At 43.9% G+C, this 27,136-nt stretch overlaps 1 protein-coding gene and 1 long non-coding RNA gene across 4 annotated transcripts; one reads left to right on the top strand and one right to left on the bottom strand.

Annotated features, from left to right (window-relative positions):
- Positions 1-995: 995 nt before the first annotated feature.
- On the bottom strand, positions 996-24,968 carry parp4 (poly (ADP-ribose) polymerase family, member 4). 3 transcript variants are annotated; one of them, XM_055871794.1, is made up of 34 exons: positions 24,824-24,968; positions 22,297-22,424; positions 21,950-22,163; positions 21,207-21,315; positions 20,804-20,882; positions 15,136-15,267; positions 14,839-14,997; positions 14,473-14,610; positions 14,176-14,361; positions 13,306-13,454; positions 11,659-11,790; positions 11,484-11,582; positions 11,140-11,323; positions 10,850-11,000; positions 10,345-10,481; positions 10,089-10,220; positions 9,912-9,998; positions 9,509-9,673; positions 9,377-9,420; positions 8,143-8,224; positions 7,927-8,064; positions 7,595-7,793; positions 7,362-7,432; positions 6,863-7,150; positions 6,551-6,721; positions 6,362-6,442; positions 6,191-6,271; positions 5,702-5,797; positions 5,032-5,481; positions 3,486-4,939; positions 3,293-3,368; positions 2,910-3,012; positions 2,052-2,193; positions 996-1,849 (listed from the first exon to the last, which is right to left on the bottom strand). In XM_055871794.1, the coding sequence occupies exons 2-34, from the start codon at positions 22,420-22,422 to the stop codon at positions 1,660-1,662; spliced, it is 6,045 nt and encodes a 2,014-aa protein (XP_055727769.1). In that variant the 5' UTR covers positions 22,423-22,424; positions 24,824-24,968; the 3' UTR covers positions 996-1,659. The 3 variants fall into 3 exon arrangements, with proteins under 3 accessions (XP_055727769.1, XP_055727770.1, XP_055727771.1); XM_055871795.1 differs by having other exon boundaries at positions 15,136-15,243; positions 24,824-24,967; XM_055871796.1 differs by lacking the exon at positions 24,824-24,968 and adding an exon at positions 23,169-23,259 and having other exon boundaries at positions 21,950-22,424.
- LOC129816862 (uncharacterized) lies at positions 23,669-27,136 on the top strand. The gene is made up of 2 exons (XR_008753622.1): positions 23,669-23,757; positions 25,268-27,136. It is a non-coding gene; the product is annotated as an uncharacterized LOC129816862 (long non-coding RNA).

Here is a 27,136-nt window from a genome sequence, read left to right as displayed (position 1 = left end):
AACTGACAAATGTATCACAAATTAGATATTTCAATAAAATACATATTTAAAGGTCATATTATTTTCCCCTAGGCTGCTAGACAAAACAATGTGTGAAGCATGTGTGCTAATAAACAATGCCCCCTCCAGTGTGTGACACAGCCTAGGATTTTGCCTGTGATGTTCATTCAGGTGAAGACTCTGGAGCATCTGAAGATGCCTTAGTACTAATATATCCCACATGTGAATGTGTCTAATACCTATTTTAAAAATCCACATTTAACCCAACCCCTCTGAATCAGAGATATGTGGGGGGCTGCCTTAACTGCCTTGCTCAGGGGCAGAATGACAGATTTTTACCTTGGCAGCTCGGGGATTCGTTCCAGCAACCTTTCAGTTACTGGCACAACACTCTAATCACTAGGCTACCTGCTGCCCCTGGTTAGATTATGTAAATATTTAGACTGCCCAGGGATGGATGAAAAGTGGCTTTATTGCCAACTGTCGCTTTAAAAAAACGTTTGGATCTGATCTTTTCACTGACAAATATATGACCATCTACTTTCTTTCCCTGGTCATTGGCGTGCCTCTGGTTGGTGGGGGCCTTATTATCTGGCTCGTGTGTTCATGCACCTGTCTCAATAGCAGAAACAAGTGTGGCCAAGTTGGTCAACCATATTACCAAAGGTTGTACAAGGAAATTCTGTCAAAAGAAGTGAACAATCATTTGAAGACAGAACTGGAAAAAATAGCTGTAGAGAAGGCCAAGAGGATCTTCCTCTGACACCTTCAGGTCATCAGGGGTCAGAAGAGACAACAGGAAGGGGGACTGACAGTGACATGGATGTTGTGTAATCATGGCAAGCTAACTCAGATTTTTTGTTGTTAGAATATGAAAGTTATGGAGTTTCAGCAGCTAGTGGATCCAGAACACAGAGGGTCTTACTCAACCAGCTATCTGTTGTGTAGTATGTAGTAACTGAAGACCTTACTCAGTAAGAGTCCAGGCTGAAAGGTAAGATGAATGTGACTTTACTGTATGGTGTAGGCATCCATCTTATTCTTCTCCCAGTATGCATTCATTTACATCTTTATTAAGTCATTAACCTTTCTTATAGCGACACCTTGTGGTGAACCTGGTAAGTGAACACAACAGTAGCGAGTCGGGTTCTTTTGGATTTGACTTTCGTGCTGTAACACACACCGATTTAAGCTGACTATGTTTATATATTGTGAAACAGACTCTTAAAATCAATCCAATCTTTTAGAAAGGCTTTAAGGTGTGTGTGTAAAGGATCGAATTGGAACCCGAGTGACCAATAGCATGACCACATTAACCTGCTGTTCTGCTTATCCATCAGAGGATTATTTCAGTCAGACAAAGAAAACAAAGAAAATTGGAGCAAGGTCTTATCAGTATGACTGAAATCACACACTGACAGCTGTATGGATATAGAACATGGCCATAGATTTAGGAGTATCAATACATTTTAGATTGCTCTTGTATTTTGAGAACATAAAATCACACCTTTAAATGCAAAGATCTGGAATTACAAAACTGATTTGATCAGTGAAAAGGTTATCAGTATAGAATAGTACCTTAACCTCGTAATAAGTGAAATAGTAATAGCAAAAGCTGCAGATGTATATACTGGTCATACACCTTTCTCCTTCTGGAAGTCATTGGGCCCTCACTCCCCCTGTGGACCCGAGGATGATGAGGGGGTGTGGGGGGTCGATGCCCAGGAGCCGCCGTGTGGATGACTCCCAGTCCCAGCCAAACTCCAGCCTGCTGCACACACACGGGTACTCCCTGTCTGCCCAACACACCCAGTCCACCGCCCTCCTCACCGCCTCCCAGCGCTCACACCTGGGGGAACACAGACAGTAACCATATTTAGTGCATGCGCGCACACACACGCATCGAGAAATGCACCAAACAAAAACAATACATAGATACCCTTATCCAAAGAGAAACACAGACACATGAATCACATGAACTTCCCTCATACTTTCTAGATTGAATGCTTGGGGTGTTATATAGTGGAGCAGAGAGAGGAGACCCACTGTACCTGGGCTGAGGAGGAGAGTGGTCCAGGTCCAGACGGAACAGGCTGAGCAGCAGCTTACCCTCCTCTAGCCTCCTCACCCTCATCAGCTGCAGCACCAGCAAACTGGCCACCAGCCTCAGGATGTCAGCATGTGCCCTCACACCTGACACACAACAAATCCATTTTTATTTGTCAAATGCGCTGAATACAACAAGTGTAGACCTTACTGTGAAATGCTTACTAACAAGCCCTTCAACAACAATACAGTTAAGAAAATATTTACAAAATAAACTAAAGTAAAACATTTTTTAAAGTAACAATAAATGAGGCTATATTGTATATAGAGGGGGTACCGGTAACGAGTCAATGTGCAGGAGACAGGTTAGTTGAGTAATTTGTAAATGTAGGTAGGGGTAAAGTGAATATGGATAGATAATAAACAGTTAATAGCAGCAGCGTAAAAACAAAGGGGAGGGGGGGGGGGGGTCAATGTAAACAGTTCGAGTGGCATTTTGATAAATTGTTCAGCAGTCTTATGGCTTGGGGGTAGAGGCTGTTAAGGAGCCTTTTGGACCTAGACTTGGCGCTCTGGTACTGCTTGCCATGCGGTAGCAGAGAGAACAGTCTATGACTTAGGTGACAGGAGTCTGACAATTTTTTGGGCCTTCCTCTGACACCGCCTAGTATATAGGTCCTGGATGGCAGGAAGCTTGGCCCCAGTGATATACTGGGCCGTAAGCACTACCCTCTGTAGCGCCTGGATGACACGCGCACACAATATTTTTGTAATTTTTCTTACTGCTCAAAAACAGCCTAAACTGAATGTTCATAGACTCCCAGACAAACAGTTATCTTGTATCAGTCTGTAGTGTAGCCTACCTAGAGAGCTGATGCCTCTATTCTTCAGGAAGACGTTTGCAAAGTAGTCCACATCCACACCGAGGAGGGAACCCAGGCTGGCAGAGCACTCCCAGTAACCTTCCTGGAACAAACAAAACATGTTGGTAGCCTTTTGGCACAAAATGGCTCCCATTGCTCATTGGCGAATGGTGCCACACATTGGTATCGATGAAGTGAGTTCCCCATACAATGCTTTGAGTATCTGGAAAATCCGTTTCTGAATTCAATCCATGCTCCTGCACTATCAATAAACAATATAATGTATATACAGAGATAGAAAATATGAACTAATCATATCAATAATAGTATTTTCTATGCAGATGAGACAGGCCTTTAGAAAAGGGAACGTTTGCTGTACTTACCGAGTGCTGGAGGGCAAAAATCTCTGTCCATTTTACTACATCAAGAGTATTCTTCCTGAATTCAAGACCTCCCCTCCTGAAATCAAAACCTACCTCATTAGGATATCACAGAGCTACACATAACAATACATGTCTCCAATAGAGGTCATACACAGACAGACAAAGTGATGGACGAACGGACGTTGACACATACCTTTCACTGTCTCCGACAAGTTTTTGTACGTTTTCTTTTATATCCAGAGGTTTCTGTGCTTGTGGTAGTACATGATGTTGGTGTAGTGTCCTAAGAGAGCTACCAAACTGAGAGGATCCAACTAAGGCCCCTAAAGATTGGGTCAGATGGGCGCCATGAGTGGTGGGTAAAAGGGAGTTGAGGTGTCCGCCAGTAAGTGGTGCCTCAAAACTTAACCCCATTGATCTGGCTGAGCCTCCAGGAAGAGTGGGTGTGAGGCCAAACAGCGAGCACAGAGGTGGTCCGCCTGCTGAAGAAGCCTCATATAAACCTGGAATGTAACATGCACTGGCTGTGGCCCCAAACAAAGAGCCGTGAGGTTGGCTGCTTTGAGACCCTGCCCTTCCGCCCCCAAAACCAAACCCTGATCGGGGCACAGAGGCAGGGACAACAGAAGGTTGCCAGTGGTCCATCTCCACTAGTCCACAATCCTTATCCTCAGATAAGCTATTATCCACGGTCCACATTTTGCTAGTCTCACACATTGGCAGTTCCACAGGATAGGGCTCTCGGGGTTTGGAAAGTAGCAGGTCCCCACCGGCTCGCAGTTTCGGGAAGGTAGCAGTATGGGAGATAGCCCCAACTCCAGGTCTGGGATGAACTCCCATTACGTATCTAATCGCTCGAAACTCATTGGAGACAAGAGCAGAGGGAGGAGGAAGAGCATCTGAAACTGCGGCAGAGAAAGACTGCAGTCGAAATGGAGGAGGACCAGGAGAACTGAGGATAGAAGCAGGGGGTGGAGGAGGAAGAGCGTCTGAAACTGCGGCAGAGAAAGACTGCAGTCGAGATGGAGGAGGACCAGGAGAACTGAGGACAGAAGCAGGGGGTGGAGGAGGAAGAGCATCTGAAACTGCGGCAGAGAAAGACTGCCGTCGAGATGGAGGAGGACCAGGAGAACTGAGGACAGAAGCAGGGGGTGGAGGAGGAAGAGCATCTGAAACTGCGGCAGAGAAAGACTGCGGTCGAGATGGAGGAGGACCAGGAGAACTGAGGACAGAAGCACGGGGTGGAGGAGAAAGACCATTAGCAAAAACGTGTGACTTGAACTGAAGAACAGAGGGAGGAGGATGAGGCACATCAGCAACAGAGAGAGACTTCTTCTGTGTCTCTACAGGGTCAAATGCCGGACCGGCACAAACCTTCCTGTGTCTGTCCGCCCGTCTAAAGTCTACCTGTCTACTCTTCCCATGCCTCACTATCTTTGGGAGAGACTGGAAGGTCTCAGACAGCTCAGGGATGAAATCCGTCTCCATAGTTCTAGCCAGCATGGTGGTAGCAAGGTATGGGGTGACTGGTATGCATTGGCTACCTGCAATCGTGTGGCGAGTTGGAGAGTAAGAAGAGGACAGAGCCTCACTATGCATGATTACTGAGCCACGAAGGCGGTGTTCAGATTCCTGAAAACAAAAGTCCTGTAAAACAAGAACAGTTCAGTGATTAAACTATGAATTGACAGGAATCATTTTTCTTTATAGTTAACAGCAAGAAAGAAGCAGATCACTACCATGTCATCAAAGCACTCCATCTCTTCATCCGTCACAGCTCCTTCACTCTTCAAAGTCATATCTAGAAGTTCGGACACGGTCACTTGGCTGGCTGAGACAATAGGGCCCATGAAGTAAGAGGAACTACCAAGAGGCACCTCATCCATAGCACTCTGATTTAGAGATTTGGAACGTAAGTTCCAATTTACAGATCCTTCCCATGATTTGTCATCCACCTGGAGTTGAACCATCGATGCAAGCTCCTCCTCCATCCCCCCTAGACAGACATTTCTGCATAAAACATGCCCTGGCCCACCATCCAGCAAGTTTGACATTGAGTCTGATCCCGAGTCCATCCCATCTCTCTCATATTCCTCCTCCTGCCAGCTAAGGTAAGGTAAGAAGTCGACGTCCTCGTCTGAGATCAGTTTGGGAACGTCTGTGAAGCCCACATCAGGCTGCTCTGAGTCCTGGGAGAGAAAGAACACATCAGAACATTGTATTTTTCTACATTTGTATTTAAAAGATCTAGATGCACTATTGTAAAGTGGCTGTTCCACTGGATGTCATAAGGTGAATGCACCAATTTGTAAGTCGCTCTGGATAAGAGCGTCTGCTAAATGACTTAAATGTAAATGTAAATGAAGTGTTGTCGATGTGCGCACACACACTAGCGTTTGGCAGACGTACCCTCTCCTCGATGGCAACAAAGCTGGTGAACTGAGACAGGATGGAGAACTCTTTGCTCAGCTCAATGATGAAGGACTTCATTACGGATTTCTTCCCCTTGAGAGAATTGATCATATATATATATATATATATAAATAAAACAAAAAACTTTCCATACACACAGAATAGGTACAGTGTACACACTCCATACTAGGGTTGTCACGATACCAGTACCGCAATACTAGGAAGGAAGGAAGGAAAGGAAACAAAACATGAAGCAGCCTTAATTTCCAGAGGAAAACACTCCTAATGTTGGTAAAAAACAGCCTTATGTTGTCACCCAGAGTCACGTTCTTTTCCAAGCACACAATATTTTACATAAAGTAGGTTTTTAAAGGACCATTAGCCTGTTTTGTGTTTTCTTTTTTGGTAAGAAAAATCTGGTGTTGTAGTATAGCGATACTGGTTGTGACAACACTACTCCATTCACAATCTAATGTTCCCCCACACCTCGTGTTCAGCCTCGTTGGTGTGAAGACTGCCATCCTCATAGTCTCTGATAACGGCCCTCGCTGTGAGCTTATGAAGGAACTGAAACACGTGCACACACACACAGAGATGTATTACAGGTGTGACTGAGACAGTATAAACAGTAAGGTGAAGTGAGTGTGGTGGTCTCACCGTGCCCCTGGTTTTCTGTAGCTCAGTGGTGGACACCATTGTCTCAATGTTCTGACCACTCAGGTCTCCAAGAAGAGTGGCCTACGGCACCCGACACATGGACAAGTTAGTCTCACAGTGCTTTGTGATCTGGGCATGTCCACGCACGCACGCACACAAACACACAAACACGCCTCTGTGACAGTATACCTGTGTACAGTGTGGCACGAAGCCGTAGACCAGGGTGTGGCAGTCAGTGAAGAGTGCGTGGAGCTGAGATGGGGCCTGGACAGGAGGGGGAGCTGAGGGGTTAAACTGCTGCCACTTCACAGACACAGAGCTGCAGCCTGGAGACACGATGCGCTTCACCTGGCACGCCACCTGAGACACACACAGAAAAACATGTGTTTAAAGGGACAGTTCGCCCAAGTTGACCACATGTTATGTGGTTGTGTTGGAGCCAAAGATAATATACAGACATCTAAAGACATAGGAAAGGTCGCTGTAAAAGTGTGCTGGTACCTTCTCTCGCCAGGTGTGCTTTGTCTTTGTGTCAAAGAACTCATAGGCCCCCCCCCCTGCCTGGGCCAGGGCCCGCAACATGTGCCGATTAGCTGTTGGGCTGAGGCCGCAGGTGAAGAGGCGGCTGTGCTGGGCATGCTGTCTGACCAGCTGCAGGGTTAGGGCTTGGTTCTGGACGTGACCGTCTGATAGCAGCAGCAGGTTCCTCACGCCCTGCGACGGAGGCAACAGACTCAGGCTGCGCAGGGGCCTCCACAGCTCAGTGCTGCCCCCAACAGGTGGGGAGGACTAACAATAGGGGAAAGGATCATTCAGAAAATGAGAATTTGATCAAGGACAACATTTACATGCACATAATACTCCAATGATTGTGAATATTCCATTAAAATATTCTGAGTGAGCTTTTTATATGCTCAAAAAACTGTATGTTTGCCTAATATTCTAGTGACTAATGATAAAAGATTGTGATTGGCCCCTGGGCCTGTCTGTCAGCACTCACCATGATGAACTTCTTGGCTGGTTGGAGGGCCTCGACTAGAGGGTTGGCAGAGAGAAAAGCATCCTTCTGGTCTATGAGACAAAAGTATGGGGGAAAAGTTAGTGTCTTACTGTCAAACTCATCCGTCTGAAGTAAGCAACAACAAAAATCCTCCACTAACAAAGCGAATGCAAACGACATGATACATGAAGTTGATTTAGCTCAGTTTGGAGACTGTTTGAATAGGAGCCCACCTGAGCCAAAGGAGATGACGTTGACTCGAATGCTGTGGTGGTCCAGGGTATTAAGAAGCTGCAGGGCGATTCTCCTGGCGTTCTGGAGAGCTTCTCCTCTCATGGACTCAGATGAGTCCAACAGCAGGATCACCTCACTGGAGCCGGACATGGGGCTGGGGCAGGGCTCAAAGTCTGGGTAAAATACCAACATACAGGCCTGGAAGGGGGGGAAACGTAAAGAGATGGATATGATTAGACAGAGAGAAGGAAGGAAAGATAGAGAGATACAGACCAGGCCGTATTTAAGAGAGACAGATGTACAGTATAGAGAGACAGAAGGAGAGATAGACCTGGCTGTCTTTATCTGGGTGTTTCTCCACCCACATCCTGGGTAGGTGGATCTGAGCCAGACTGAAGCAGACCAGGAACCCATCTGGACCCAGAGTCTCATCTGGACATGTCCTCACCACCGCCTTACAGTCGGTCCTCTGGGGTTAACACAACACACACAGTGTTACACACACGCACGGAAGCATGCACATACACTGCTCGGCCTGCTGTGTTACCTTGATCTTGACTTTGTGTGTGAGACAGTGCAGGTTGATGATCTCATTGGGCATCTCAATGGACATGTCCAGACTGAACTCCCTAAGGAGAGACAGACAGACACTACAGGTCAGTATGAGGAGAGAGACAGACAGACACTACAGGTCAGTTTGAGGAGAGAGACAGACAGACACTACAGGTCAGTATGAGGAGAGAGACAGACAGACACTACAGGTCAGTATGAGGAGAGAGACAGACAGACACTACAGGTCAGTATGAGGAGAGAGACAGACAGACACTACAGGTCAGTATGAGGAGAGAGACAGACAGACACTACAGGTCAGTATGAGGAGAGAGACAGACAGACACTACAGGTCAGTTTGAGGAGAGAGACAGACAGGCACTACAGGTCAGTTTGAGGAGAGAGACAGACAGGCACTACAGGTCAGTATGAGGAGAGAGACAGACAGACACTACAGGTCAGTATGAGGAGAGAGACAGACAGATACTACAGGTCAGTATGAGGAGAGAGACAGACAGACACTACAGGTCAGTATGAGGAGAGAGACAGACAGGCACTACAGGTCAGTATGAGGAGAGAGACAGACAGACACTACAGGTCAGTTTGAGGAGAGAGACAGACAGACACTACAGGTCAGTTTGAGGAGAGAGACAGACAGGCACTACAGGTCAGTATGAGGAGAGAGACAGACAGACACTACAGGTCAGTATGAGGAGAGAGACAGACAGACACTACAGGTCAGTATGAGGAGAGAGACAGACAGACACTACAGGTCAGTTTGAGGAGAGAGACAGACAGACACTACAGGTCAGTATGAGGAGAGAGACAGACAGACACTACAGGTCAGTATGAGGAGAGAGACAGACAGATACTACAGGTCAGTATGAGGAGAGAGACAGACACTACAGGTCAGAACGAGGAGAGAGACAGACACTACAGGTCAGAACGAGGAAAGACAGACAGACACTACAGGTCAGTATGAGGAGAGAGACAGACACTACAGGTCAGAACGAGGAAAGACAGACAGACACTACAGGTCAGTACGAGGAGAGAGACAGACAGACACTACAGGTCAGTATGAGGAGAGAGACAGACAGGCACTACAGGTCAGAACGAGGAAAGACAGACAGACACTACAGGTCAATATGAGGACAAGGGATCATTAAGTAATGATAAGGATACAGGAATGGTGTACCCATCCATCTACAGAGCTGGTTAAGAGGAACACTCACCCTTGGGAATCCAGGTTGGTCACACACACCTTTTCCAAAGTCACCTACAGACACACACAATGGCACACACATGACGCAAACCTAAAAGCATCATTAATAACATATAAAATCAATCAATCTAGTCCCTCCTACCTGAGTCCTCTGGTTGAGCGCTGAGCTCTGTTGCCATGGCGCCACACTACCGGGCAACGAAAAGTTGATCAAGCCCTCCATGATGACCAGCTCGGTGACGAAGGTAACTTTGATAAGGACGGTGGCACCGGCCGGCAGGTTCCCAACACTGATGGTGAAAACATCCTGAGAGGACGCAAAGATGACCTCACCGTCATGACGCAAGACATAAGACTGAAACCACAGATTATTTCAACCATAGGATAATCATTATCTGATTTAAAATAATGATCTGAAAGCTCAGCATATGACACACTGTCTGTACTAAAGAGAGCATGTTCACATTTGACACATTCTATTTCCTGTTCAATGTAAAGTGACAAAGTGTGTCTGCAGAGAGGTAAGGAGGTAGGGAGAGACGTACAGGTGCATCCTGGTCCATTAGGTAAGCTCCATGGCCTCTCTCTATGGCCTGTTTATACTCTTTACGCGCCTGCTGCTTCTCCTTCACCTGGGACAGAGGGACACAACAGCTCACAACACAATACTACACATGCATAACTGATCACTGTGTGCTGCTGAGAGGGTGAGGGTGAATTACCTGTCCCTTTACATGTTTCCCATTGATGAAGGCCTCAAAGCCACACACAGCAGCAGAATCATCCAATGGGAAGACGTACTTGGCTTCAATGGGGGCGGTGCTCCGATTGGTGTATGTCTGGAAGATGATGACCTGGTAGCCAATAGGAGAGAGGCCTGTTACTTAAGGACTGATGTCCAGTCAAATATGGTACAGTCCAGTATAGTCTAGTTTAGTCTGGACTGAAATGGACTAATCTAGTCCAGTCCAGTCGTACCTGGGAGAGCAGATCCATCAGCCTGGCCCTGACATGAACGGCCTGTAGGGGGAGTGGTTGTCCAGAGCAGTCCAACAGTCCTGCAGTCACCTCCTCTAGAGGGTTCTTACAACTCCCAACATCCTCACCACAGGACACTACACACAGGTCATCAATAACAGCCTCAGAACAAGCAAATGCACTTATTTTAGGTCTTGTCTATTTTTTTGCTCTTCAAAAAGGGGCAATCAGCAGTTGTTACATCCATTTGGACTTATAAATAAATTATATGTATAACCTCAAAACATGGTTAAATCTATAATTTTGATATCATGGCTGGCCATGATATAGCATTGGCATAGGGTTACATTTATCCAGCCCATCCAGCCCCATCCATCAGCTTTTTACCAAAACAGGGTTTGAGAGAATGCTTTGTTACTGTTTCTATTGGGTCAGCTTTACGTATGGCCCTGAGTTTGGTTGTAAGTTTACAATAAAGATGTATTTAATTGAATTGAGTTCTTACAGAGGTCAGACGGAGAGACAGGAAGCGGAAGCTCGGTAGAAGAAGTATCTATGGTGGGCTGGAAGTCCTTCAGCTGGTCCTCCTCCAGTCTGAACTGTACCACATATTGCAGCCTCACCTGCTCCGGGCTGTACACCACATACTCATCATCCTGGAATACACACACATATCAGAAACACAAACACGCAGGGAACCGCACGCACGGACAGAAGCACGCACACAATCTGAACATTACAATGTCAGCATTAGCACTGAACAAACGCAGGTACAGAATTTAAAAAAAGGGTTACATCAAACTCTGAGGGTTTCTTGGGGGTGTGGCGAACCCCGTGTACACTGTGGTATCCCTCAGGGGAGTGAGTCAGGCTGCTGTCCCTCTTTTGGAGGTCAGTACAGCGCCCCAACGCCACGTCACACACCAGCAGCAACCGACTGCCGTCCGTCACACTGGGCTTAGAGTACTTCAAACTGGTACTGAGGATGCACACAGAGAGTATATTGACAATACTTCATACTGCTGCTGATAAACAGAGAATATATTACATTATTTCAAACTAGTGCTGTTCGTATACAAACAGAATATATTTGCATTGTCTCAATAGAATATATTTGGCATATAATGTTGTCCACTGACCTCATTGCATCACTGAAGTAGATGCCACCGCCCAAGTTCCCAATGTCTGTTCTCTCAATCCCATGATGCTCCACTCCAACTCTGGGCAGCAACAGACCCCTATAGACAGAATAGGCAACATATCACATCAGTCATGTACAATATGTCAATCATTGGTGTGCGTGTGTGTGCTCACCGAGACAGGATCCCCACAAAGCTGCTGGGGCTCGAGGAGTGGAGGAGGGGCTTAACGTTCCCCAGCTCCTCCCTAAACATCTGTAGCTCTACCCCTCTGTTTACTCTCAGCACCTGCAAGATCTGCACCTGTCTGTAGGAGAGAGATGCAGAGTTAAACACACAAGCACGCACATGCACACACACTGGAGTGTGGGCATAAAATGAACACCGGCCACCCATGGGTAGATTTAGATACTGGTGTGTAAGAATGTCTATTTCACCAGCCACGTTGGCGGGTGGTCAATTCGCAGGGCTCTACAATCCGAGCATTACATTCGCAAATAAAAAGTTAAAAGTCAAGTATGAGCACATGTGCGAGTTGGGTTATAAAAATGCTGCAGTAGCTTTTTTCAAAGTATTTCTGCAGTTTGGTTTCATAACTGCTAATTGCACAAAGAAATAGGAATCCTATATTCTACCGCACGCAGGAAAACTGCCTGGCAGGGGAGCTGTGCTCACTGAGTGAAGTGCTGATAGATACATTTTAGGAGGCACTGCGCACAGGCATAAAAGTTGGTCTAATTTACTCAAAAGTTTGCTAAGTTAGACTTTGTCCTCATGTTTCTTGGCTATTTACATTGCTTTGTTCACAAGCTGGGTTGTTTTTCAACGTTAGTTTGACTCTGCTGCTTCAACTGATAGCGAAGAGATGCCCTAGTCAGATCCACACACACACACACACAGACGTAATGACTCGAGTGGCCCCATTACCACAGTAACCTCCCGCTCTTAAAAGAGCAGCTGAACATTTTGTCTCAGGTCACAAAAAAATGTAATGAAATTGAGCAATATACCACATTGCTTCTTACCAATACATTAATTGCTATAGAAGCATTACAAAGCATGGTCATCTTGAAAGAGGTTCACCTAGGGGTCATGATAGGGGCTGTACCAAATGTTTGATGTATTATAATAATTGATTATGCTTATGTTGTATTAATAGAATGGGAGACCCCTCCCTATAAGACCCCTCCCTCCTTACATTTATAGTGTCCAAGACTACAGATTAACAATATATATACATTATGAGGTTTAATATGGTTACACAGTATGTTTCTAGTCTCTCTGCCTATTACGAAGAAACTGTCTGAGAAATGTGTGGCTGTGAAGACAGAACTCTGCAGGGGAGTGTAAGAGATAAGAGACTAGTCAGACATTCCACTATAAATCAACTTGGACATTTACTGCTAAGCTTTTAGATAGCTATATAAACAAGAGTTTTAGTGTTGTGTAGGCATGGTTTTGGTCTCATAAGTAGAAGATAATGACGTAGGCAGTGACATCACTAGGGCTGGACTTTGGGTTTAATAAAATAACATCGCACCTTTTCTTTGATGCAGAATTTACTCGGAAACATGCGTTATGTTCCTGTTGTCAACTTCTGTCAGCAATTGCATTAATAAAGGTTTTTGAATGATTTAATTAAATATAGTCATAATGCTAATTTCAACAATGAGCCAATGACCGACAAGGAAACGAACAATCTGTTTTTGGTGTGTTTTTTAAATGTAATTATGGATGTGACTGAAATATTTGTTCATCTACCTGTCACAGTGGCTGGTGGACCAAAAAGTACATTTTAGGCCCTGTTGGAGTGGGTCAGTACCTGTCGTGTAGAAGTTCAGTGACATAGAGAAATTCAGGACCAGGGGGAACTCTTTCAATGCTGCACCTCAGGGCGCGGTACTTCCCCAGACAGGAAGGGATGGGGCTTCTCAGTGTTGTCTCACTCACATTCAGCACATCTCTGATCAACTACAATAAAGATCCATGTTAGTGTTCATTTAATTGTGTGAGATATATATATACAGTGGGGAGAACAAGCATTTGATACACTGACGATTTTGCAGTTTTTCCTACTTACAAAGCATGTAGAAGTCTGTAATTTGTATCATAGGTACACTTCAACTGTGAGAGATGGAATCTAAAACCCAGAAAATCACATGTATGATTTTTAAGTAATTAATTTGCTTTTTATTGCATGACATGCTTTGTAAGTAGGAAAACCTGCAAAATCGACAGTGTATCAAATACTTGTTCTCCCCACTGCATATACAGTATATCACATTTTTGTAAATATTTGAGTATATCTTTATGTGACAACACTGAAGAAATGACACTTTGCTACAATGTAAAGTAGTGAGTGTACAGCTTGTATAACAGTGTACATTTTCTGTCCCCTCAAAATAACTCAACACACAGCCATTAATGTCTAAACCGCTTTCATTTCTTCAGTGTTGTCACATGAAAAGATATACTCAAATATTTACAAAAATGTGAGGGGTGTACTCACTTTTGTGATATACTGTAAATATATATAGATGTAATATATATAAATACACACACACACACACACATGATATAGGCTAGGACTATAGATATGTAGAGGGGAGAAAGTCAATAAGTGGTTGGGTTGGGATTGGATCCCATGTCATTTAAACTGTGTTCATTCTGCTAAAAAATAACATAGTGTTACCTGGCAGAGGTCCAGTTGCGATGAGATGAGTTTAGTGTGGAGAGGGAGATGGGACAGATCAGTTTTGTGTGGCAGGAGGGTGTAGACCTCCTCCATCAGAGAAGCCACCTCAGTGTCTGGCCCCTCCCCCTGTCTCGCCCTCAGCTTCCTCTGAACCTGTAGCAGCAGCCCCTCAGCCCTGCTCACCTACACAACAACGATACAGCTTCAATGAGCACAAGTACTCAGAGACCAACAGAAAGACAGACTAATACAGTATGCATCATGAACACTGCGAGCCAACCACAGCTCACTTACATCGTTGAGACTGAGGCTGGTGATTGGAACCTTGAGGACATTGTCCAGACAACCAAGGGCCTCTGCCCAGAGCAGCTCCACGAACACGCCCACTTCCTGTGATAGGCTGCTGCAACTCAGCTTCTCCTCCAGCAGCAGCTGTCAATCACACAAGACATGTCAATCAACCCCTGACTGGCACCCACAGCACTGATTACTGTATTGCTGTACAGAATCACATAGAATCCAAATCTTACAGTGGAGTGCCAACATCTATTAGAGTATTTCTCAGGTGATGGGTAAAAAAGGGCAAATCTGATATAATATGTTGTGTCTGTCTGTATTTTTAAGAAACTATGTGTCTATACATAAGGTGGAGTGTCTGACCTGATGCAGGATGGCAGAGCCCAGATCCGGAGCCTCTGGAGGGAGGGTGGTCCTCAGTGTGAGTCCTCTGACCTGCAGCTCCTTCCTGAGAGTCTGGTAGACCTCCACAGCCTCCTCTGACATGGAGAGGAACACCTGCTTGTCCTGCACAGCTGCTGACTGACAGACAGACAAGACAGCAGACCAAACAGGTAGTAGGGATAGTCCACCCAAATAGTGATAGTTCATCCTAATGACATAATAACTAGCCAAGAATCCATGGATCCTGTGAATCAGTGACCAAAGACATGAGCTCACCTTAGCACCATGGTCCTCTCTCCAGTACCTCACCACACGGAACTGCTGCTGTCCCCCCTCTGTGCTGCCACTCTGCAGCTCCAACACCGACCATGTGCTGCTGTTAGCCTGGAAAACACATAGGTACACACACTGCATAGTATGATACACATATATATGTGTATGTATATGTGTATATACAGTTTGTCAGAAGTTTACATACACCTTAGCCAAATACATTTCAACTCAGTTTCACAATTCCTGACATTTAATCTTAGTAAAAATTCCCTGTCTTAGGTCAGTTAGGATCACCACTTTATTTTAAGAATATGAAATGTCATAATAATAGTAGAGAGAATGATTTAATGACTCTCCACTGGCTTCCAGTTGAAGCTCGCATCCGCTACAAGACCATGGTGCTTGCCTACGGAGCTGTGAGGGGAACGGCACCTCCGTACCTTCAGGCTCTGATCAGGCCCTACACCCAAACAAGGGCACTGCGTTCATCCACCTCTGGCCTGCTCGCCTCCCTACCTCTGAGGAAGTACAGTTCCCGCTCAGCCCAGTCAAAACTGTTCGCTGCTCTGGCACCCCAATGGTGGAACAAACTCCCTCACGACGCCAGGTCAGCGGAGTCAATCACCACCTTCCGGAGACACCTGAAACCCCACCTCTTTAAGGAATACCTAGGATAGGATAAAGTAATCCTTCTAACCCCCCCCCCCCTTAAAAGAGTTAGATGCACTATTGTAAAGTGGTTGTTCCACTGGATATCATAAGGTGAATGCACCAATTTGTAAGTCGCTCTGGATAAGAGCGTCTGCTAAATGACTTAAATGTAAATGTAAATTTATTTCAGCTTTTATTTCTTTCATCACATTCCCAGTGGGTCAGAAGTTTACATATACTCAATTAGTATTTGGTAGCATTGCCTATAAATTGTTTAACTTCAGTTATACGTTTTGGGTAGCCTTCCACAAGCTTCCCACAATAAGTTGGGTGAATTTTGGCCCATTCCTCCTGACAGAGCTGGTGTAACTGAGTCAGGTTTGTAGGCCTTCTTGCTCGCACACGCTTTTTCAGTTCTGCCCACATATTTTCTATAGGATTGTGGTCAGGGCTTTGTGATGGCCACTCCAATACCTTGACTTTGTTGCCCTTAAGCCATTTTGCCACAACTTTGGAAGTATGCTTGGGGTCATTGTCCATTTGGAAGACCCATTTGCAACCAAGCTTTAACTTCCTGACTGATGTCTTGAGATGTTGCTTCAATATATCCACATAATTTTCCTGCCTCATGATGCCATCTATTATGTGAAGTGCACCAGTCCCTCCTGCAGCAAAGCACCCCCACAACATGATGCTGCCACCCCCGTGCTTCACGGTTGGGATGGTGTTCTTCGGCTTGCAAGCCTCCCCCCTTTTTATCCAAACATAACAACGGTCATTATGGCCAAACAGTTCTATTTTTGTTTCATCAGACCAGAGGACATTTCTCCAAAAAGTACAATCTTTGTACCCATGTGCAATTGCAAACTGTAGTCTGGATTTTTTATGGCGGCCTTTCAGGTTACGTCCATATAGGACTCGTTTTACTGTGGATATAGATACTTTTGAACCTGTTTCCTCCAGCATCTTCACAAGGTCCTTTGCTGTTGTTCTGGGATTGATTTGCACTTTTCGCACCAAAGTACGTTCATCTCTAGGAGACAGAACACATCTCCTTCCTGAGCGGTATGACGGACGCATGGTCCCATGGTGTTTATACTTGCGTACTATTGTTTGAACAGATGAACGTGGTACCTTCAGGCATTTGGAAATTGCTCCCAAGGATGAACCAGACTTGTGGAGGTATACAATTGTTTTTCTGAGGCCTTGGCTGATTTATTTTGATTTTCCAATGATGTCAAGCAAAGAGGCCCTGAGTTTGAAGGTAGGCCTTGAAATACATCCACAGGTACACCTCCAACCGACTCAAATGACGTCACTTAGCCTATCAGAAGCTTCTAAGGCCATGACATCATTTTCTGGAATTTTACAAGCTGTTTAAAGGCAGTCAACTTATGTATGTAAACTTCTGACCCATTGGAATTGTGATAAAGTTAATTATAAGTGAAATAATCTGTCTGTAAACAATTGTTGGAAAAATGACTTGTGTCATGCACAAAGTAGATGTCCTAACCGACTTGCCAAAACTTTAGTTTGTTAACAAGAAATTTGTGGAGTGGTTGAAAAACAAGTTTTAATGACTTCAACCTAAGTGTATGTAAACTTCCGACTTCAACTATGTATATACAGTGGGGAGAACAAGTATTTGATACACTGCCGATTTTGCAGGTTTTCCTACTTACAAAGCATGTAGAGGTCTGTAATTTTTATCATAGGTACACTTCAACTCTGAGACGGAATCTAAAACAAAAATCCAGAAAATCACATTGTAAGATTTTTCAGTAATTAATTTGCATTTTATTGCATGACATAAGTATTTGATACATCAGAAAAGCAGAACTTAATATTTGGTACAGAAACCTTTGTTTGCAATTACAGAGATCATACGTTTCCTGTAGTTCTTGACCAGGTTTGCACACACTTCAGCAGGGATTTGGCCCACTCCTCCATACAGACCTTCTCCAGGTCCTTCAGGTTTCGGGGCTGTCGCTGGGCAATACGGACTTTCAGCTCCCTCCAAAGATTTTCTATTGGGTTCAGGTCTGGAGACTGGCTAAGCCACTCCAGGACCTTGAGATGCTTCTTACGGAGCCACTCCTTAGTTGCCCTGGCTGTGTGTTTCGGGTCATTGTCATGCTGGAAGACCCAGCCACGACCCATCTTCAATGCTCTTACTGAGGGAAGGAGGTTGTTGGCCAAGATCTCGCGATACATGGCCCCATCCATCCTCCCCTCAATACGGTGCAGTCGTCCTGTCCCCGTTGCAGAAAAGCATCCCCAAAGAACAAGGTTTCCACCTCCATGCTTCACGGTTGGGATGGTGTTCTTGGGGTTGTACTCATCCTTCTTCTTCCTCCAAACACGGCGAGTGGAGTTTAGACCAAAAAGCTCTATTTTTGTCTCATCAGACCACATGACCTTCTCCCATTCCTCCTCTGGATCATCCAGATGGTCATTGGCAAACTTCAGACGGGCCTGGACATGCGCTGGCTTGAGCAGGGGGACCTTGCGTGCGCTGCAGGATTTTAATCCATGACGGCGTAGTGTGTTACTAATGGTTTTCTTTGAGACTGTGGTCCCAGCTCTCTTCAGGTCATTGACCAGGTCCTGCCGTGTAGTCCTGGGCTGATCCCTCACCTTCCTCATGATCATTGATGCCCCACGAGGTGAGATCTTGCATGGAGCCCCAGACCGAGGGTGATTGACCGTCATCTTGAACTTCTTCCATTTTCTAATAATTGCGCCAACAGTTGTTGCCTTCTCACCAAGCTGCTTGCCTATTGTCCTGTAGCCCATACCAGCCTTGTGCAGGTCTACAATTTTATCCCTGATGTCCTTACACAGCTCTCTGGTCTTGGCCATTGTGGAGAGGTTGGAGTCTGTTTGATTGAGTGTGTGGACAGGTGTCTTTTATACACGTAACGAGTTCAAACAGGTGCAGTTAATACAGGTAATGAGTGGAGAAAAGGAGGGCTTCTTAAAGAAAAACTAACAGGTCTGTGAGAGCCGCAATTCTTACTGGTTCGTAGGTGATCAAATACTTATGTCATGTAATAAAATGCAAATTAATTACTTAAAAATCATACAATGTGATTTTCTGGATTTTTGTTTTAGATTCCGTCTCTCACATTTGAAGTGTACTTATGTAAAAATGACAGACCTCTACATGCTTTGTAAGTAGGAAAACCTGCAAAATCGGCAGTGTATCAAATACTTGTTCTCCCCACTGTATGTACAGTGGCAAGGAAAAGTATGTGAACCCTTTGGAATTACCTGGATTTCTGCATAAATTTGACATAAAATGTTGTTATCTGATCTTCATCTAAGTCACAACAATAAACAGTTTGCTTAAACTAATAACACACACATTATTGTATTTGTATTGAATACATAATTTAAACATTCACAGTGTAGGTTGGTAAAGTATGTGAACCCCTAGGCTAATGACTCCTTCAAAAGCTAATTGGAGTCAGGGGTCAACTAACCTGGAGTCGAATCAATGAGACGAGATTGGAGATTTTGGTTAGAGCTGCCCTGCCCCATAAAAAACATTTACAAAATGTGCATCTGCTATTCACAAGAAACATTGCCTGAGAAGAACCATGTCTCGAACAAAAGAGATCTCAGAAGACCTAAGATTAAAGAATTGTTGCCCTGCATAAAGCTGGAAAGTGTTACAAAAGTATCTCTAAAAGTTAGTCCACGGTAAGACAAATTGTCTATAAATTGAGAAATTTCAGCACTGTTGCTACTCTCCCTAGGAGTGGCCATCCTGCAAAGATGACTGCAAGAGCACAGCGCAGAATGCTCAATGAGGTTAAGAAGAATCCTAGAGTGTCAGCTAAAGACTTACAGAAATCTATGGAAGATGCTAACATCTCTGTTGACGAGTCTTCAATACCTAAAACACTAAACATGAAGGGTGTTCATGGGAGGACACCATGGAAAAAGCCACTGCTGTCCAAAAAAACATTGCTGCACGTCTGAAGTTCGCAAAAGAGCACCTAGATGTTCCACAGCGCTACTGGCAAAATATTCTGTGGACAGATGAAACTAAAGTTGTGTTGTTTGGAAGGAACACACAGCACTATGTTTGGAGAAAAAAAAAGCACAGCACACCAACATTAAAATCTCATCCCAACTGTAAACAATGGTGGAGGGAGCATCATGGTTTGGAGCTGCTTTGCTGTCTCAAGGCCTGGACAGCTTGCTATCGTCGCCGGAAAAATTATTCCCAAGTTTATCAAGACATTTTGCTGGAGAATGTAAGGCTATCTGTCCGCCAATTGAAGCTCAACAGAAGTTAGGTGATGCAACAGGACAACATCTCAAAAGACAGAAGTAAATAATCAACAACAGAATAGCTTGAACAGAAGAAAATACGCTTTCTGGAGAGGCCCAGTCAGTCCTGACCTCAACCCGATTGAGATGCTGTGGCATGATCTCAAGAGAACGGTTCACACCAGACATCCCAAGAATATTGTGGAACTGAAACAGTTTTGTAGAGGAATGGTCCAAAATTCCTCCTGACCGTTGTGCAAGTCTGATCCGCAACTACAGAAAACATTTGGTTGAGGTTATTGCTGCAAAAAGAGGGTCAACCTTTTATTAAATCCAAGGGTTCACATATTTTTTCCAACCTGCACTGTGAATGTTTACACGGTGTGTTCAATAAAAACATGAACAATTATAATTATTTGTGTGTTATTAGTTTAAGCAGACTATGTTTGCCTGTTGTTGTGAATTAGATGAAGATCAGATAACATTTTATTAACAGTTTATGCACAAATCCAGGTAATTCTAAAGGGTTCACATACTTTTTCTTGCCACTGTATGTATGCATGTATGTATATATATATACACAGTGGCAAGAAAAAGTCATATATATACACACACACACACACACACACACACACACACACACACACACACAAAGTAAAGACAGGTGTGTCAATCAACAGGATCAACAAGTAAAGCTGATGTGAGATAAATAAACTGTACTGCCTATGGGTGGGCTTACCTTTCCAAAAATTGAGTATTTGGCCACTTGGAAATTTGTTGGATATGTTGGAAGATCATTGTCACTTTCAGTATACACTCTAAAAGAAAAAAAAAGAAAACACAAACGAGTCATGTAGCTTGTTACTACACTACGGTTGGGCCGTCATTGTAAATAAGGATTTGTTCTTAACTGACATGCTAGTTAAATAAAGGTTAAATAAATAAATACATACATTATTGCAGGGCAATTACATAAGTTGCATACAACAATGACATAACCTAGGTTATTCAACTGGTTAGTACTAACGGTATAAGGCCTGTGTCATCGAATGTGGGGCAATGACCAGATTATAGTCAGGAAGGGAAAGTATGACATCTAGTCAGGCAGTGATTGACAGGTAAGTGGTACAGTAGGTACACACCTGAATTTGCCCAGGTAAGTACTCTCCTGATTCCCCGCCCTCTCGGCTTGATTTACAGCATTCACTGTCTGGGTCTGAACTTCAGCCGGCTGGCTCGTCCCCTTCAACACTAACACACATAACACGCACACAAACACACCCTATGTCAAAGTCCAATTCTATTCAAAACATCCATATATTTATTACACACACACCCCTTCGTCAAAAAGGCATCGTTCTTCAAACAGAGAAAAGTGCGATGAAACACACCCATAGTGAGCATACAGTGCCTTTGTCAGTTAAAGACAACTGTGAGGGAAAAACAGCCTCCTGACTGACTAACTCAAAAGACCACTCTGGGTGAATGAGTCAACATGCTGGGAACAGAGCGAGAGACACCACCCACTGTGATTGTGTCAGAGGAGAATGCTCAAAGATGACACACCCTTGCTCTGCTTGCTGAACGTGCAAGAAGCTTTTCATTCGAAATACACACGTAAAAGCCTGCATGCAAAGAGAATGGTGATGCCTGAAACTGACAGTGATGAAGAAGCCGAGTAGTATTATTACTTAGGGATTACTTATAGGTAAAGCATAGATGAGAAAGATAAAGCATCTATTCATTACTGAGTCAATTTACTTGCCTTAGTGACAACTGTTTTGGCAACATTGTTGTGTAACATTGTATATTTTATCACCAATAAAGCATATTTCAATTTGGGAAAGATTGTATTTGACTGAAAGGGGAAAGGTTTGGCTTGTACCTGACTGCGATGGCAAGGGAGAGGCAGGCCTGGGTGGGATGAGAGAGGTTGAGGGAGGGGGGGGCAGGCAGTAGTCCTCTACAGGCAGCAGGACTTCCTTCTCCAGGCAGCGTGACACATACTCCACCCCTACTACTGGAGTCTGATGCTTCTTCAGGCTCCGCACCCTACTGGAGCTCAGACTGGACATACTGCTCGTCACTACGAGCGTACACTGTAGGGATGACAGAAAGAGAGCGATATATCAAGAGAGAAATAGAGAGCAAGAAAGACAGATCATCAATACCGCCAACATGTTTGAATCTAGCCTATGAATTCAAAAATGTTTGTGTCACTGTGCACCTGACCTGCTTATTGATCACATAGGAAATGCTGCCCCCATTCTCTGTTATCGCCAGCTTCAGCCTCTTCTTCTCCTTATAAGGCAAATTCTTCAGCTCCAAAACCACAAAACAGTTGTCAAACAGAGCCATAGCTGTTGAAGGAGAGAAAAACCTTTATGACAAGGTCTTATCAAACACACCAGCTGGGTCTCAGAGCATTTCATATAATTCTGTACGTAAATCCGAGACACTCCATTAAGCATGATATGTTACCTTTGGTATCGTTAAAAAATACACATTACTTCAAAAGTAGGGTTGTTGGTCGGGGTGGATGTATAAAGCGAACGTCTAGCAACCCAAAGGTTGTGAGTTCAAATCGAATCATGGACAACTTTAGAATTTTAGCAACTTTTCAACTACCTACTTTTTGTTACTTTGCAACTACTTAGCAGTGTTAACTAAAACTTCCCCTTACCTTAAATTAAGGAGATGGGTTAGGGGAAGGAATAGCTTAAAGGGTTAACTCTAACCTTAATCATAACGTTAGCCACCTAGCTTGAATTCGTAACATAGCATACGTTTTCAAATTTGTACCATATTGTACGTTTTTAGAAAATCGGAACATATAATTACGAATTGCAGTTCGTAACATATCATACAAAATCTGTGATGGACATCAACAAATTAATATATACCATACGAAACATTACATACTAAGTGGAGTCTCTTGATGCATGTACAGAATAATACGAAATGCTCTGAGACCAGTTTGAGAACACACACACACACAAACACACACACACACACACACACACACACACACACTTTTCAAATTCCAAACACTTAACAGACACACCTTATCCCCTCAAATTAAGTGGACACTTCTGATGACTTACCATGACGTCTGACGAGTATACACTTGCAGGGCAAGGGGCGAGGGAGGAAGGAATGATTTTTAATTGGACCGCCCTTCTCCGGAAATTCGTCACTCGTTCATCCCGCAATGATTGTTTTCAGCCACTGGTAGCTTGTGCTTTATATGCTCTACAGTCAATTATGATTGCATTTCTACTTATAGTAACTATATAATTATTAATATACGCCTACTGTATGATAGCTAGAAAATGAATTAGCTGACGTTATCCTGCCTAGTTGGAACTTCTGAAGGAAAATGTGTTATTTCTACAATTTCCAAAAGCTAACCAAACAAAAACATCATTACTTTTATGAGAACGTCATGTGCATTAGAAGCACAACTTCTAACCTGTTTACTTACACTTGTATGTTGACGTTTTACGTTTCGGTGGACTTTTCTTAGCGGATGTACAATCAACGCGAATTGAATTATGGGGGGTTTCAGGCCCGAAATGAACATAATTGTACACTCTCAAAATCGACGCCTGCGGGGCTTATGTTGCGAACTTCCCTTGTTTGGACCGACGTCCAAGATGGTGACGGGGATTCTTCCAAGGGCATAAGGCGTGGGTAAGTGGACGAGGGTGTGACTTTTCTGAAACGCAGCTTAATAACAGCCCTCTGCCCTGAACGTTTTACATCGTCACATCAGTGTACCTCAAATGCCCCTTACCTAAGCAAGGGAGCGTGATGATCAGAGATGCAACGTCATTGGTGGAAATCTTTAAGTTGAGCTTAAAAACAACTAACCTAAAGCTATTAATGTACCTAGGAAGCTAACGTATCTAGCTCGCTACAGTTACCTGGAGCTGGCTAGCTAGTTTTATAGTTTAGTAATTTATTCCAATACATTTCAGAATTGCAAACAAATGTTTGACTCTAGCAACGTTTTATATGCTGCTCACTACGAGACTAAGTCAATTTGCCAACGCTAAAATCAGTGTGTGTATATATAAGCTAGCGTCATACTTTTTTCTGACATGCCGAAAATGCAGCCTTGTTGATTACATTTGACACTTCACCGTCACCAATGTTTGACATGTGACTAGTTTGCATTGAAGTGTGGGTCATAACGACCCCGCAAGTGACTAAAGTTGTTCACTCGCTCCCTCGAGCTAAATGTAGGGCCGAGGGGGCATCGTTAGTGAATTGGGCCTCCACTTAAGATGGCAATCTAACTGCATCCGGGTTCGACGTGGATTCCCGAGAGAAAGTGGCAAGCGCAAAAAATAACATGTTTGGACTGTTAAAGATGCGGAAGTGCGAGTGTAACAACATATATTTGAGCTTTTTGTCAGGTTGAAAATGTATGTGTTCTCGCTACCTGGGTAAGTAATTGTAATACATGTGGGCTATCAATCAAATTTATATAAATACATGGATGTGAGCACATACAAACGAAACAGTAATAAGCTCCTGTCATAGACAGCTATGCAACTAGCTGACTAAACTCCACGGGGAAGGAAGTTTCTGGTGAACTTGGTTGGTGAAGTTCAGTCAGCTACCTGAAATTAAAATCAATGTATAACCAGCTGAGTACAATAGCCCACTTGTCGACAATAGTCACAGTAAAATCAATATCTTTGGAAAAATGCTATACATTCAAACCTATAAAGAAAATATGTAACTGTTTTACCGTAAGTAGGTGTCCGTTACTGTCTTGCAGTGAAGATAACATATAATGTAAATTAACCGTACTCACACGTATTTTGCTACTGTACGACAATCGTTACCAGCAACTGTACACTTCCTTGTATAGAAGAATAACACGACTACGCCCCCATTAACAAGCCACGCCCTTATACAATGTTGTGTTGCCTTCTATTGGCTTAAGGCCAGGCACCACAGGTAAATAGGATTTTTTTTCTCTCTTTACTCATCAGACTAAATATGCGCTAATTTGCATATAACAATTGTTTTTCAACATATTGCTTCAAGGTAGAATGTTTTTTTATTTACATTTAATTTTTAATTGTGTAAGACACTTAATGGTCAAAACTGTAAACTAGAACTGTGAACACCATGTAAACTAGTGTTCTGTACTGTAATTGACTATTCTAACAGTAATTTTTCATTGAAGGTGCAGAATGCCATGTATGGAGGCTTGACAGGGGTGTACAGATGAGCAATGCCAGTGGAATTTGGGGACACAGCGGAATTTAGCTCCAAAAAGGTTGAGCGAGATCTTTTGAGTTCTCTGACAGCACCCCGGCCGCTTCTCCATCTCTACCTGCAACCCCGCACTTAAGAAGAGTTTGGAAGGGGCCAATGTTCCACTTGGAGCCTTCTGTACAAGTGCATCAATGCTAAACCAAACAGTCATCAAGTTCCAGCAGCAGCCTCACAGTGAACACGGCATCAACATACAGTGTCAGAAATGTTTGTAATTTTATGACTTTTTTATATTAAGCTGGAGGAGTGTAAATGTGCCAGCTTGGAGGTTACTAAAGCACAGAGTGCCTCCTATGCATGGTATGACACACTTACATTTCAGATCACTGCAAGCTCAGTAAAGAAGGTTCCTGTGCGCACCTCAACAAATCCTGACCACTTTGTGCATGAGCATCTCTTCCCCAGGTTCCATGGAAACTCAGAAACCACATATGGCAAGGAAAATGAGCAGGTGGCCTACACATGGATGGAGAGCTGTGGGTTTATTTTGGAGAGTAGAGGCACAGTAGTGAGTGTCAAGGAGCCATGTCTTTTTGCAAGCCCCCAGATGGAGTGTTACACTCAAGAACTTCTAGAAATCAAATGTCCTGTTCTGAGTGAGAAGTGTGAGTCTCTGGCAAACTCATCGACGTGAACCTGGTGGATGGAGTTCCTCAGCTGCAACATAATGGAGCCTGTGGGTACTACATGCAGGAGCAATTGGGCATGTTCTGCACAGGACTGGAGATATGCAAACTGCTGTCTGGGCTCTGTCCGAGCTGGTTGTTATTGATGTGCCTATTGATGTAAAGTTCTGTGCTGATGTTATCCCTAAACTGAAGGCATTCTATTTCCTACATATGCTGCCAAGGGTAGTATATGAGATCCAGTTAGGCAGACTGTGTGCTCAAAATATGTTAATCTATGTGGTATCTAGGCTAATACTGTGTTTTGAAACGGTTCTTGTATTTTGTGCCTTGTAAAGATCTCTCTGTTAGCTCTACCTTATTATCTAAGCATAACTCTTGGTGTTTTTTGTTGTCTTGCACAGTTCTCTTCATATGCACATTTACCTGATTTATATTTGCATAATTCTTCTTGGTGTTTTTTATGTCTTGCCTTGTACAACTCTTCATACATGTTTATCTTTTATTTATTTATTTTTATTTTGCCGTTATTTTACCAGGTAAGTTGACTGAGAACACGTTCTCATTTGCAGCAACGACCTGGGGAATAGTTACAGGGGAGAGGAGGGGGATGAATGAGCCAATTGTAAACTGGGGATTATTAGGTGACCATGATGGTTTGAGGGCCAGATTGGGAATTTAGCCAGGACACCGGGGTTAACACCCCTACTCTTACGATAAGTGCCATGGGATCTTTAATGACCTCAGAGAGTCAGGACACCCGTTTAACGTCCCATCCGAAAGACGGCACCCTACACAGGGCAGTGTCCCCAATCACTGCCCTGGGGCATTGGGATATTTTATTAGACCAGAGGAAAGAGTGCCTCCTACTGGCCCTCCAACACCACTTCCAGCAGCATCTGGTCTCCCATCCAGGGACTGACCAGGACCAACCCTGCTTAGCTTCAGAAGCAAACCAGCAGTGGTATGCAGGGTGGTATGCTGCTGGCGGATAACTCCTTATGATTTATGAATATTTTAATTGTACCTTGTATAGATCTTTATTTTCATTTGGCGCTTCATTAACTTATCTAAGCATACCGTAACTCATCTTGCACTTGAGAAATTATGGCATTAATAAAAACATTGTGAAAATGTTCTTTGATACTTAA

The sequence above is a fragment of the Salvelinus fontinalis genome, chromosome 19 (assembly GCF_029448725.1).
Source record: "Salvelinus fontinalis isolate EN_2023a chromosome 19, ASM2944872v1, whole genome shotgun sequence".
Taxonomy (NCBI): Eukaryota; Metazoa; Chordata; class Actinopteri; order Salmoniformes; family Salmonidae; genus Salvelinus; species Salvelinus fontinalis.
Note: the sequence above shows the minus strand (reverse complement) of the source record. Positions and strands in the feature narration are given on the sequence as shown.

What these genes read in the sequence shown, in the direction of transcription:
- parp4 (XM_055871794.1), bottom strand. Translation starts at nt 22,422, where the DNA reads ATGGCTCTGTTTGACAACTGTTTTGTGGTTTTGGAGCTGAAGAATTTG. An exon ending in ACTGAACTTCTACACGACAG is followed by an intron (nt 11,791 to 13,305) that starts GTACTGACCCAC and finishes TCTCTCCTACAG; the next exon opens with ACAGGTGCAGATCTTGCAGG. An exon ending in TTTGTGGGGATCCTGTCTCG is followed by an intron (nt 11,583 to 11,658) that starts GTGAGCACACAC and finishes TTCTGTCTATAG; the next exon opens with GGGTCTGTTGCTGCCCAGAG.